General features: G+C 32.8%; 1 protein-coding gene across 1 annotated transcript; it reads right to left on the reverse strand.

Annotated features, from left to right (window-relative positions):
• Window positions 1–1,330: 1,330 nt before the first annotated feature.
• Window positions 1,331–12,509, reverse strand: LOC148852829 (putative F-box/LRR-repeat protein At1g56400). Its single transcript, XM_088947723.1, has 3 exons — window positions 11,610–12,509; window positions 2,361–2,531; window positions 1,331–1,850 (listed from the first exon to the last, which is right to left on the reverse strand). Exons 1-3 carry the CDS (start codon window positions 12,486–12,488, stop codon window positions 1,545–1,547), a joined length of 1,356 nt encoding a protein of 451 aa, XP_088803849.1. The 5' UTR covers window positions 12,489–12,509; the 3' UTR covers window positions 1,331–1,544.
• Between the last annotated feature and the right edge of the window lie 1,533 nt (window positions 12,510–14,042).

Genomic DNA, 14,042 nt, shown 5'->3' on the forward strand with positions numbered 1-14,042 from the left:
AACTCCCATGCATGTTCGTTCAAATCCACAACCATCCTGATCCCTTTTGGGTCTAATGGGTACCCCTTGGCATAATTCTTTTGCAATGTACCTTGTTGCATCATATGCCGGGGCTGACATAGTGTGTTCCAGATACATGTCAACACTCCCACCCTCGAATATATAATTCAACAACCCAAATGTGGTTGTATCATCAAACACTTCCCTCAACCCATCACTAATACCCAAATTAGGCACCTTGTAGAAAATTTTACTCACATCATTCTTCGAATATCAACAATCTTTTACCATGCAATGTCCAATAGAATATGCTATCTACATCTATATTCTCAATGAGCTTTACCTTACCCCCAACATACACCAATCGGCCATTAGTGTGTTCAAATCTCCTTCCAATAAACCATCTCAACTCCATAGATATACATCCATGCCCATTTTGATTCCTACTCAAGAATAAATAAAACTAAAAATAAAATAAAAAATAACAAGTGGTTGATGAAGAATATGCACAGATAAATCAACTCAACAAACACAAGAAGCTAGTCAGGAAAGACGACCAGACTGGAGTACCAACTGAATGGAGAGATTTTGCGAGAAAGAAGTTTAGGGTAAAAAATGCTCGAAAAGATATCCATGTTCGAATGGGGTGATGTGCACACCTTGTGTTTGATAGTGGACCCCACCGGAGATATCAGGTGCTGAATGGACATACCAACTCACCATTTTTCATTACTTTATTCGATCGCAAACGATGCAGGCGACAATGTTACAAATGTCATCTGTTTCTAACTATGTCTGGCCTTTCTTTTTCTTTTCTTTTTGAATCCTAAGGTCTAATTTGGCCTCTCCGATTGTACAAGGGCAACAAAAGTGCAAGTGAGAGTCATTGATCTTCTACCTCTTATTCTGGAGGGAATAGAAGGCTTACCTAGTCACCATCTCGAATAATGGGTTATTGACCAGTGTGGAATTACATATAAAAGAGTTTTTATCTGCATATGGCTAGCGATTTTAGCTTACTGAGGAATCAACCAGACAAACCTCTAGTCCTCCTACCAAACAGACCCCTAGTCCTCCTACCAAAGAAAGCATTGTTACTCTAGAAAGAGTTACTACCAAAGATGGACCAGCTGCTATAGAAAGAGCTCCTATCAAAGATGGAGCAGTTACTATAGAGACACCAATCAGAGTAAAAGGGAAACTTTCTTCTTAGGAAGTTTCCTTGCTAGACCAATTTCCTTGATTGAATGTTTCTACTCTTGTAATTATTTTCCAGTTTTATTCATTCATTATTGTTTTGTATATAAACACGCTTGTACAATCAATCATAATAACTAATGAAATTCGACCCATTCTTTTGAAAACATTGTCTTCACAAACTTTAACTTATATACAGAAAATCTAGTCCATAGAACAAATAATTAATTGTTTTGAATGAAAAGTTACAGAACAGATACTCTTTTTCATCAATGAACATATATATATATATATTGTTTTAATAAACTCATCTGCAACAATACTAGAATCCATAAATGCTCAACATCTCACTGAATTATTATTTTTGCATTTGGAGAGGCTTTCTTACTACCTGAAATTTCTCTTGCAAGCCTTAATATCATTGAGTTCCTTTCATCAGAAGTGCTTTGCTGACACAAGTTGATGATCATTTTCTCCAAGGCCGTCGCATTCTTGATAATGTATCTCACTAGATGTATCTCATTTTCCTCTGCTGCAAACCAATTTATTTCTACAAACTTGAGTTGGTATGATATGCAATCAAATGGTTGCTTCCGTGATTCCCAAAAGTCCTCACCCACCAAAGACATGTCAAGATATAGAGCACTGGATCCCTGAGAAGTCAAAATTGGAAATTTTCAGTAGGGAATTATCAGTAGCAAGAGTAAGAGTAAGAGGCAACATGAATTGAGATTTATGCTGCATTTGGTTGCAATGCAAATTTGAACCAGACATAAATTTTGCATCCAGTTTAGTTTTTCATCTGTTTGTTTGTAATTATGATTTGTACTCTTACCTGATATACTTTTTTATCTTATTTGCATTCACTAGCAGTGTAAATTTTGCATCTAAAAAAAATGCAAAATTTGCACCACCTTCCTCCTACCTAAATTCCCTTTCATATAAATGGCAACCACATCATCTTCTTACTACCTCACTCCCAGACAAATAATCCTCTTCCTACTTCCATTCTCTTGCATCGAAGGTGGGACTATTTTCAAAAATTAACAAATAAATTAAAACCAGAATTTACACTGAACCTATTTGCACTCCTATGCATTTACACCAGTTGCAGCCAAAAGCAGCCATATAACGTAAAAATTATATGCCATCATGTCGCTCACCTTGATGGCACGTCCAAGGCCAAGTTCTATTGAAAGGCTATGCAGTTGAGGGGAATTCCTCAGCAAAAAAGCTATGCCCTGGAGCTCTTGATTGTCCAACATAGTGTTCAATGTCAAATGCCTAAGATTATAAAGTGGATTAGGCAAACTTCTTCCCTTCAAAGATAAAACCTTAGGCAAAGAAAGGTTAGATGATGATAGTGAGTGAGTGTCCAAGGAAACATGATATTATTTTGAGATATATATTAGAATCTAGAAATTTCCATATTCCAAACATTAAAATGCTCCTAACTAGGAGTAACCTACTCCGAAATCCAATTATTATTGGTAAATTATCATCATTAGAATAATTTGACATTTACATTTCAAGCTTGTTTTCTTACAAAGTGAGATGGAATAATTTGGCATCTCTTGTTTTGGATATCATTTTGAACATATACCTTCAACACATACCATTTAGGTTTTTTCAAAACAAAATTTCAGTTTGTTAATTTCAGAAAAATGTCAGACAATTTTTTGGAAATTTTAGTCATCAAAGTAAAGGCCATATAGACTATTAAAAACTGAACCTTTTATCATATATATCTATATCTATCTATCTATATCTATCTATGTATATATATATACCTCCTCATGTTCTCCCTTCTCACACATGTACATATTTATTTTTAAAATAAACCATTAAAAATAACAAGTCAAAATTAAAAACCTCATGGGTTTTTACTATCTCTCAAGAAATCCATGTTTATTCTCTAATAAAATCATTCTTAAATCTCTCTCTCTCTCCCCCCCCCCTAATAGCCAATGTTTGCAACATCTCCCCTCAATAAATCCTTCTTTTCTTTATCAATCTCTCTTGAGATTTTAGATCTCTCTAATAAAGTAGGAGAATAAATTAGATGAATTGGGTTATCTTAAGGAGTAACTTTAATTTAAATAAGAACCCTAGCTTGGACCCACATTAACGTCAATATCCAAATTGGCCCACTCAGTAGTACACGGGGAACAAACTAGTGTGGTGAATTTGATAAGAAGTTAAATTTCACACATAACCAACCCATCATCTTCATAGCATGAGCTAGGATTGATTTCATAAACTTCGGAACTAAGTTTGGGCTAATCCTTGGCCTCCAAAGGTACGTGCATGGTTTCAAAAATGGACTGGACTGGACGGTCGGACGAAAAAAACTAGGAACCGATTAGGTGACAAGTTCTGGTTTTCTTCAAAACCGTTGATTTTGATCAACAAACCGCTGACCCGGACGGTTAATCATTTAAATCGTTCGAACGGTTTTTACCATTTTTAATTTTTTTTATCAGAATGGGCCAACCGTTCAGTTCGAATGATTGGACTGTTCAACCCAAGAACCAGACCCCTGACAGATTCATTCTCTGGGTTGGTTTTAAAGACCATATGTACGTATCTTATTGTTGAAGGGATACATACAAAAGAGACAGAGAGAGAGATGAATAACTCATGCATATCTCAACGATATTTAGTATAGAAAACCATCCATGGATGTTGAGGTAAATTTGACCCAGTTACATGAGGGCATCCTCTAGCAGTACCAATGGTGCTTTAAATTAGGAAAGAATTAAAATTTGTAAGAATTCACTCAGTTATAAATCATGGAAAAGTGATTTATCGTATACACCTTGACATCCATGGTACTAAGTAATAAATCATGTTTTATCATTTCAGACCACACATTTTGACTAACAAAAATGGAATCTAACATTAACATTGACATGAATTAAATCGCAAGTCCTATGCTTTACAAAGTAAATTAAATCACATAAATCCTATCTAGTACTAATCTTGAAAGCTAAGTGAAGCGCACTGGTTTCAAGTAAGTCAGGCAATGGAAATGGTATAACAAATGATGCACTAAAGAACCCAATTTTCAAAATTCCAAGCCATGTAAATGAAATATCAAATGAAACCCAAAGATCGGGAACCAAGGTGGTCTCCTAATATTAGTACATTAATTTCAATCATCCAACGAGGTACCAAAATTTAACTAATTTGAGCCATAAAAAAAGTTGTACCATACCAACGCAAAAGTCAAGTAAAAAATAAGATTAGTTTACTAATCTCGAGGCATCCAAGAAAAGATATGATACCGAAAAAACTTATAGCCAATGCTAAAAGAGGTGATCAATCAGGTGGTACTTATCAAAATTTATGGAGTGATTTGATTGGTGAAAGCTCCCTAGGTACTGTGCCATAGATTAATCATTCAAGTAAAAAAGAAGGCACCTACTAGTAAGGTTATCAACGGATGGGTTTTGGATTGCACCCGTCCAGTCCAAAATTAATTTGGACGAATTGGATGGACCACCAAGACATTGGTTTGGATCAATCTGGTCCAAAATATTTATTAGATTGGATTGAACCTAATTTGTCCGTAACAATTTTATATTGGATTGGGTTGGATTAAGCCAATATCTAGTCCATTAGTATAAGATAAAAATATATGTATGGACTGGGTTTGAGTTGAAACCAATCTAAATCAAAATGAATTTGAACAGATTTGATGATCCAGACATTGAATTGGACAGGTCCAAATTGATGCAAAACATTCATTAGATTGAATTAGACCTGGTCCTATAATGGATTCACATTGGACTGGATCGGATTCGACGAAATCCAGTCCAATTGACACTCCTACCTACTAGCTCATTTTAAAGTTGGTTGCTCGCTTTAATTAGCAACATACTTTACGAGTCAATTCCCATAATTCCACCTTCACCTACGTTGGGGGGTTATGGATAAGGCCATAGGGGTGATCATGGGCTGGCCCAGACCGGACATAGCCTGACCCATACGAGGCCATATACAGACCCTGATAGGGCAGGTTTGAGTTCCTGCAAACCTGTGATTTCAAATATAAAATTAATGTTATATTTGAATAACAATTACATATCATAGTTATTTTAATATTTTATCTATATCTACTTTTAAATTTTTATTATTTAATTATGGTATACCATTGGTTAACCCAAGGTTTTGAAAACCGATTCAGACAATCAACCGGTCAGGGGTCCAGTTCTCAGGTCAAACAATCTGATCGTTCAAATCGAATGGACGGCCCGTTCTAACAAAAATTTGAAAAAAATAAAAACAATCAAAACCGTTGAACGGTTCGAATGGCTCAACCACCCAAGTCAACGGTTTGTTGACCAAATCAACACTTTTGGGCAAAAATCCAGTCCCAGTATTCTTGGTCCAACCATCCGGTCCAGTCCGGTCCCGGTTTTGAAAACCATGGGTTAACCAGTTAACCCATTTGACCAAATTTATCAAATTTTTTATCCACCATTGGGAAGGAAGAAAATGTTTTTTAGGTTAACTAATATCCTAAATATTAATTTTATACTATTAAATTAATATTGTACATCTAATTGGTAGGATTTAATAATGAGAAACAAATATACCTTAAATATAGAATTTAATGAGAGAATAAGAGGTAATACTTTATATATGAGACTTAATGTGAGGAAATTGGAAAATGGTTTCATTTCTAGTTGGTTTTAAATTTTATATTCCATTTTCATTATTAATAAAAGCATTTTTTTTTATTTATCATATATGTGCCCAAAATTTTTTATTCATTTTATATTTTTGTATTTTATTTGTTTTTGAATTGTTATTTTCAATTATGGCATCATCGGTTGGCATTCAGTTCAAAATGATTGAACTTCTTACCACCGCATAAACAAAAATACAGTGTTGTTTCCAGGTAGATTTTAAAAATATAATTTTTTTATGTTGTTAAAGTTATTATGTATTGATTTAATTACTAGAATTTAGTGACAAGAAACAAAAATGCCTTAAATATATAATTCAATGAAAGAGAATGAGAGTTAATACCTTAAATGAGGGATTTAATGAAAGGAAATTAAATGAACTTAATAAGAGTATTCAAATTACTTTTTTGCCCTCAGAGCTACCATATTTTAAAAATTAGTGTATTTTAGTAAAAAAATCCAAAAACACAAGACTTTGACCTAGTTAGTGGGGCCACAATTTAGACATTAATTTTTCTTTTTCCTTGATTTTTGTATTTCATTTCCATCATTAGTAACAAATCATTTTTATGTATTACATTATACATAAATTTAAACTAAATTTCTATTTTTTTTTTGCAATTTTCTATATTTCTATCTAATCTTAAATTTGATTATTTAATTTTGAAATCATGATATACCCATTTTACCTAGATGGTTAAATCTTTGTCCCACCACTTGCGTGGATAGAAAAACTGGTTTACTCTTGGGTCAATTTTATTGTATTCCATTTTCATTATTAGTAGAAATAAATCTTTTTTTTTTCCACACTTAATTTTGTTTAATATGATGAATATATAATACTAGAGATGTGTTGAAATGTTTTATAAAAAGCTTCTATACTTCTATTTTTTGTATGTTTGTGTTTCTATCTTTTTAAATATATATTATTTAATTATGACATCATGGGTTGACTTATTTGGTAAAAAATATTGGACCATTGACTCATCATCTAGATAGGAAAGTGGTTTCATTTTTTGAACAATTTTAAATTTTGTATTTCATTTGCACCATTAAGAAAATAATTATTATTTTATCACACTTATTTTTGTTTAATATGATAATATATATTAGATATGTGTATATTTTTTTTATTTTTTGTATTTTATATATTTTAAAATTTTTGGTATTGAATTATGACCTATTTCCCTCAAATGGTTGAACTGATTACCCATCACTTGAAAAAGAAAAAGGTTTTACATGTGGGTTGTTATCAAAATATAAGGTTTTATACCATTAAAATTATTGTTCATGGATTTTATTAGTGGAATTAAATGATGAGAAACAAAGATAACTTAAACAAGGATTCGATGAGAGAGAATAAGAGTTAATACTATAAATATAGGTTTAATGTGAAGGAATAAAATGAATTTAATACTTTTATTCAAATTACAGTTTCTAGTCTCAAAATAGAGATGGATTAAATTCAAAAAAGGGTCACTTTGGTAAAAAAACAATGGGGAGCTATTCCCACTTCCCACTTTTATATAATAGTGTGTGTGTTCATCCCAAGCCTCAAAGTTTCCGAGTTGGGCAAGGCTAAGCTATAAATGATCATCCCAAGTTAGGGATAGGGAAGGTCTAGCCCTATTATGTAGTCCCATGAAACACGAAAAAAAGTAAAGTACCATTTGTTTTTCAGAAAATTCTGAGTCAAATAAAGTGATCTATTCAGTAATATCTAAAACCTAGGCCATGAAAATTACATCCTAAAATCAGTCAACTGATTTTCCTACCATCCACACAATGCATTAAGGTTTCATCTAATCTAGCTCATCTAAATGTTGTATCAAATAAGCCCAAAAATTTATTCTATAAAAGTGGACTCCCAAGATTTTTTTTTTTTGTAATAAGACTTTATTTATGGTCTCCAAAGATTGGCGAACCAATCCAAACCATCTTAGTTATGTACCAAAATTTCAACTAATCTAGAATGTCAAGACAATGTACCATATCAACCAAAATATCTAGGCAACTAAATTGATCTCCTATATGAGAAAGGAATGAATCCTAGTAATCAAAGCAATGTACCAAGATTTTTAACTAATTTCAGCCTTTGTAAAAACACAAAAGTTAATACTTTTTATACTATTATAAAACGTAGGAATGTGCCTTGAGTGTTTCTAAACTTTTCGTTGACACTAGTACATGGGTACATGCTCTGCACGTGGTTAATTTTGTGATGATGATGATAGTATATAATATGATTCCAAAAATTTCTACAGTTTTTTTTATATTTCTATGTCTATAAAAATTATTCTTATTTGTCACACTTATTATGGTTCATTAATATAGAGATATGGCCTGATGTTTTCTATATAATTTATATATTTTTTGTACATTTTTATGTTTTTACATTTTTGAAATTTTATTTATTTAATTATAACTTCACAAGTTGACACACTTGACCTAAAATTTTGAATTGATTTACCACAAAACATGAAAAAGTTTCACTTTTGTGTTAGTTTTGATTTTTGTATTTTATTTATATCATCAATAAAAAGTTAAAAATAATTCTTGTTTATCATGTCTAATTTTTAATATGATTAATGTAAAATATTAGAGATGTGTTTGAATGTTTTGTATAGAGTTTCAATCTTTTTCATATTTTTTTGTGTTTTTTAATTTTTATTATTTAATTACAAAATCAATGGTAGACACATATGACCCGAAGCATTGAACTGTTGACCTGCCACCATGAAAACAATTTTAGTGGGTTGGTTTTAGATTTTATATTTTATTTCCAACATCAATAAAAAGACTATTATTTATCACACTTATTTTTTTATATGATTAATATAAAATATTAGATAAATGTATAAATGTTATTTACAAAATTTTGTATTCTTACATAATGTTTTTGTATTTTTGTATTTTATTTAATTATGATATCAAGGGTTGACACATTTGACTCAAAAGATTGAATTGTTGACCCACCACTACAAAAATAATTTTTATTTTTTTTGTTTTTTTAATTTATAATTCATTCCAACATCAATAAGAATAATTATTATTTATTGCACTTATTTTTCATTAATATGATTAATATGCATACTTACATAATGTCATTATTTAATAATGGCATATGGATTAACCTACTTGACATGGATGGCTGAATTGCTTGCCACCATGACGGAAAAATAGTTCCATTTCTGGATAAAAATCATGTATCTTATATTGTTAAGAGTATTGGGTTTAAATCTATTTGATAGAATTTACTTGTTTCTATTTTGTGAAAATAATATGTTAAATATAGGATTCAATAAAAAGAATGGAGTTAATACGTTAAGATAAGACTTATTGAGAGGGAATTGAATGAAGAACGATGTAGTAGTTCAAATGACATTTTGTGCCCTTACAATTCAAAAATAGGGGCATTCTAGTAGAAAAGGGATTAAATGAATGTTAATGGGAGTTAATATCTTAAATATGAGAATTAATGAGAGGGATTTCAATGGGGAGAAAAGTGGTTTTCCAAATTATATTTCCATTCTTAAAATTAGACAAGGACCAAATTCAAAAAATTGGAAAAATTTAGTCAAACAAAAGTTCCATGCCATTACTTACACTTTTAGTAATAGTATAGATATAAATAAGCATTAAATGAAATATGTAAAATGACCATTTTTCTAAAACTTGTTTTCCAATTATTGAACAAAAGAAGTATTTTTGTATCTTTTTATCAAATAAGCACTAAATGAAGATGTAAAATAACAATATCGCCTTTGTTTGTTTTCCAATTCAAACTTTATAGAGGAGGCATTTGTTGTCCAATGAAAATTTCAGAAGCTAAGGATACCTATTTGCACTTGTATAGATAGTATAGATAAACATCCCTATTTATGAATTTGGTAACTCTCCATTGTCAGGGAAAATTTGTCATATGCACTACTTTTCAGTTCATCCTATTTTCTATCATTAATTCCTATGTTTAACATATTAACTCACATTTTCTCTCATTAATTCTATGTTTAAGGTATTTTTGTTTCTCGCCATTAAATTTCACTAATTAACTCTATATCCTATAACTTCAATAGTATAAATACTAACAACTTTGAAATTGATCCAGAAGGATGCCGGTTTTCCATCTACATGGTGGGTCAACAGTTCAAGCATCAAAGTCAAATGAATTAATCCATAATTTCATAATTAAATAATAAAAATTAGATATAAATACAAAAAATACAATAGAGTACACAATATTTGTTAAAATTTTTGGACATATTGTATATTACACTATTTATCATCATATTAAACAAAAATAAGTGTGATAAATATGAGGTATTTTTATTAATTATAAAAGTGGAATACAAAAAATCAGAAGAAAAAGAGAATTAACATCTAAGCCATGACTTTGTTAACTGAATCAAACAATTCAACTGATTGGGCAGCATGTTGTTCTTGAGTCAACCACCTTTCTATAACTAGCTAGTTTAATTAGTGATGGCATGGACCTAGAATCCTGGTTGGTTAACCAGTGAACCAATCTAAATGGAAAATTCAACAATGGTTTAAAAACACCGATAAACACTGATTGTAACTGCATTTTTCTCTAGAGGCGGGTTTACAGTTCAACCATCTTAATCAAACAAGGCAACATGTGATGTTACAAGTTATAAATTAAATAAAAATTAAAAATGCAGAAAAAAAACCATAAATATATAAAGAAATTGAGTATATCTCTAATATTATATATTCATATTAATGAACATTATTGGTAGCCGAATTGTTACATGCACATTTAATTAATTTATAAATTTCTAAAAAGTGTAAAACAAATAAAATATATAAACATCAAAATGGTATTCTAAGATCATCAGCCAATTAATCCTAGTTAAGCTCTTGTTGGAAGAAAACCCTCAAGACTCTCTGGAGTATCCTTACACTCCTTTCTGACTGCAAGAGCCTAGCTATTATCTCACCTTCCTTCGGCCTCATTACTTTTACTCCAAGGTCTTGTAATTTTCCCATGCAGCTAAATACACCCTTTCTTGGAGCTCCCCAAGACATGGTCCTATCCTGGACCTTGATGTAACTAATTTGGCTCATGGTTTTTAAAAACGACCTGGAGACCGAACCGGTCAGGGGTTCATTTACCAGGTCGAATGGTCAGACTGTTCAAACCGAACAATCGGGCCCGTTTTGACAAAAAATTAAAAAATATAAAAAATGGTCAAAACCGTTTTAATGGTTCAAATGGTTTGAACGGTTAATTGCCCAGGTCAGTGGTTTGTTGACCAAAATCAACGGATTTGGGCAAATTTCTGATTTTGGGGAAAACCGAAACTGGTCACCTAACCGATTCCCGGTTTTTCCAGTCCAACTGTCTGGTTCGGTCCAATTTTGAAAACCATGATTTTGGCTAGCTAGTTGAATGAATTTGCCTATGGCCGGGCTTTAAAAAAAAATAATTATCAAGATCTCAACTAGTTTAGCTCATCCAAGTGAGGCACCAAATTAACAGATCTAAACCATCAAAGTAGTCTCCTAGAGGAAAGGAATAACTTCACCATCCAAACAGTGTGCCAAATCAATCCATTGAAATGAAACCATTTCTTGAAGTCTGATAAATACCCTAAACCTTCTAAAATCCATGTTTAACAAATAAATTCCACTCTACAAATGAAAAAGGAACGTACCCAAATTAGTTAGAAGGATGGAGAGGGCATAAGCACATACCTGAATCAAATACGTACATACCGACATAACTGCAGCATGATCAAGATCAGTCAAGAGGTTCCCGATGAACTTGTGATGATCACTCTCATGAAGGACAGTTTGAAGCCCAAAATCAAGAACAACTTCATGGAGAGACAGCATCTTCTCCAGTCGAAAGAGTACTACACCTCCGAAGTAACTCAAAGACTTGAGATTTGGAGAACAAATTTCAATACCTTGAGTGAGGGGACGACAATCACGTATTGTCAGTTTCTCAAGGCGCAAATTTGAAGACAAAATCTTCAGATGGCACAAACCATGACACATTTCAAGATGCAAAATCTCCAGGACTAGGCAGTTATTCAACACTTGCGAAACTAATTCTGAGCTTAATTCCAGACGTTTTAACGTTAGCATCTTAAGCGAAGAAAAAATCCTGAAAACGGACGGATGGAACTTGCAGAAGTTCAGCTTGAGAACATTACACGATGAACAAGAAAAAACGTAGTGGGGCAACTCGTAGGGACAATACCCAGTTCGTGAATCTTGTGCCAGACCTGACCCTGAGAAGTCTAAATCAAGCTCTTGAGCTTGTTTTGTGATTGCAAATTCAATCCACCGATTTACATGGTCGAAATGCTCGGTACTGAAACAAAATCGAAGTCTAAATCTTGATATCTTTTCACCTTTGTAATGGAGGAGGATTTGGTGGACAAAAGTAATAAATCTTCTCCTTCCTTGGTTCCTTACGAACATCAGCCATCTGAGCGGTGTGATGCCAGGAGGAGGGGAGCTCTGGCTATCGATAAACATGGTCTCTTCAAAATCAAGACATGTTATCTCAGGAAAAGCGAGGATTGGATTTGGCGAATTCCCTACCTTCATTACAATGGAATCCATCGCTTGAACTGCTGAGAGAGAGAGAGAGAGAGAGAGAGAGCAAATGAAAAAAGGTGGATAGTGAGAAGCTAATTTATAAAACGAAAAGCTGGTTTCATAGTGTAACGGCTTCTTTCAGTAAAGAGATGTAAGTATAGGAAATTAAGGAAAAAAATAAGTGCAATGCTAGCATCACGGGCCTTGTCGATAACAGAGATCAATATTCCCGGTTGGTGGACATGCATCCAACCAAATGCATGTTTTCCTTTTAGAATTTAGGGTTAAGAGTGTAGGGGTTTAGGGTTTAAGATTGATTTAGGGATTTTTACACTGCACTCCACCTCAGAATTCTGATTTGAACTACAGACGTACAATAATTCAAAATTATAAACAGCTCCATCTATAACACCCATACCCACCCGTGAATTAACATCAATTTCAAGCTGACACCTATGCCCAAATCTACGGTGGAGTGGTGGATGCTGAACCCAACCAAAGATAAATATTCTTGCTCTGGATTAATAATTTGCAGATAGAGATGAGCAAGGGCGTTCTCCACAGGGATTGGATGGATTTATTTCCAAGTAGATAGACTAAGGGGGGTTGTAAAGCTAACGAAAATAAGAAAATAGCAGAAAATAACAGAAAACAAAGATTAAATCGATGGGAGATGGCTTCCGGTTGAAAGGACAAGTTCAGCTTTGATTCGTAGCATTGATCCTTGATGCAAAGATAGATTCCTATGTTTATGAATAAATTGGTTATAACTATTAACAAGCTCTAACAGTCAGCCTCTGCTCTTATTATTCGACAACCAAAACAAGCTCTTTGATTGCTTCCCTTATTAATAGACAATCCTAAACAAGCTCTTAGGATTTAACCTATTAATAGCATTAGGAGGGGAGAGACCCAATCCTAGTCAGCGATCTCACAAGCTCGGATCGTTTAAACCAGATCATATATTTTCCTAACATAGATTGAAAACTTTTTTGCAATCAATTTATGTTAGTTGCCACTATGATCGAACCTACCAATCATATACGAAACTGGAGGTTCAATCGGCCATAGATTATTTCCATTGAATGAGCAATGAGCCCTTCTTGCTTAATCAACAAAAATAATCCTCGCAGTTAATTAGCAGAAAACATATGAACACCCATAAATAATGAACTAAAATAAAAAAATCAATTAGATCTCACAATATTACAGAATCAAGGCTTACCTAACCCTTCAACCAGAAATAAAAACTTACAGACACTTCATGATGAAGACGCAGCTTCTAGATGAGAAAGGGGGCGAACTCTTGCTTCTTCCTCCTTAGTTGCTGATTTCCCTCTCTGAAGACTGAAGCTCTCTTGGAGGAATTGATGCCTTGGGTGCTGGTCCGCCCCCCCTTTATATAGATTTGGGGAGAGGGCTGCTCTCCAACTCCCTTAAGGAGATTATCCTCAAACTGGAAAGTCCTAGTCTAATTTGAACTTATCCTATCTAACTCTTATCTCTTATCTTTATAGGATTACAATTTGAGAATTTAAATCTGGTAAAACTCTTTTATTGAGATTACATTCAACTTCT

The sequence above is a fragment of the Nelumbo lutea genome, chromosome 5 (assembly GCF_056320005.1).
Source record: "Nelumbo lutea isolate HS-2025 chromosome 5, American lotus-T2T, whole genome shotgun sequence".
In the NCBI taxonomy this organism is placed as follows: Eukaryota; Viridiplantae; Streptophyta; class Magnoliopsida; order Proteales; family Nelumbonaceae; genus Nelumbo; species Nelumbo lutea.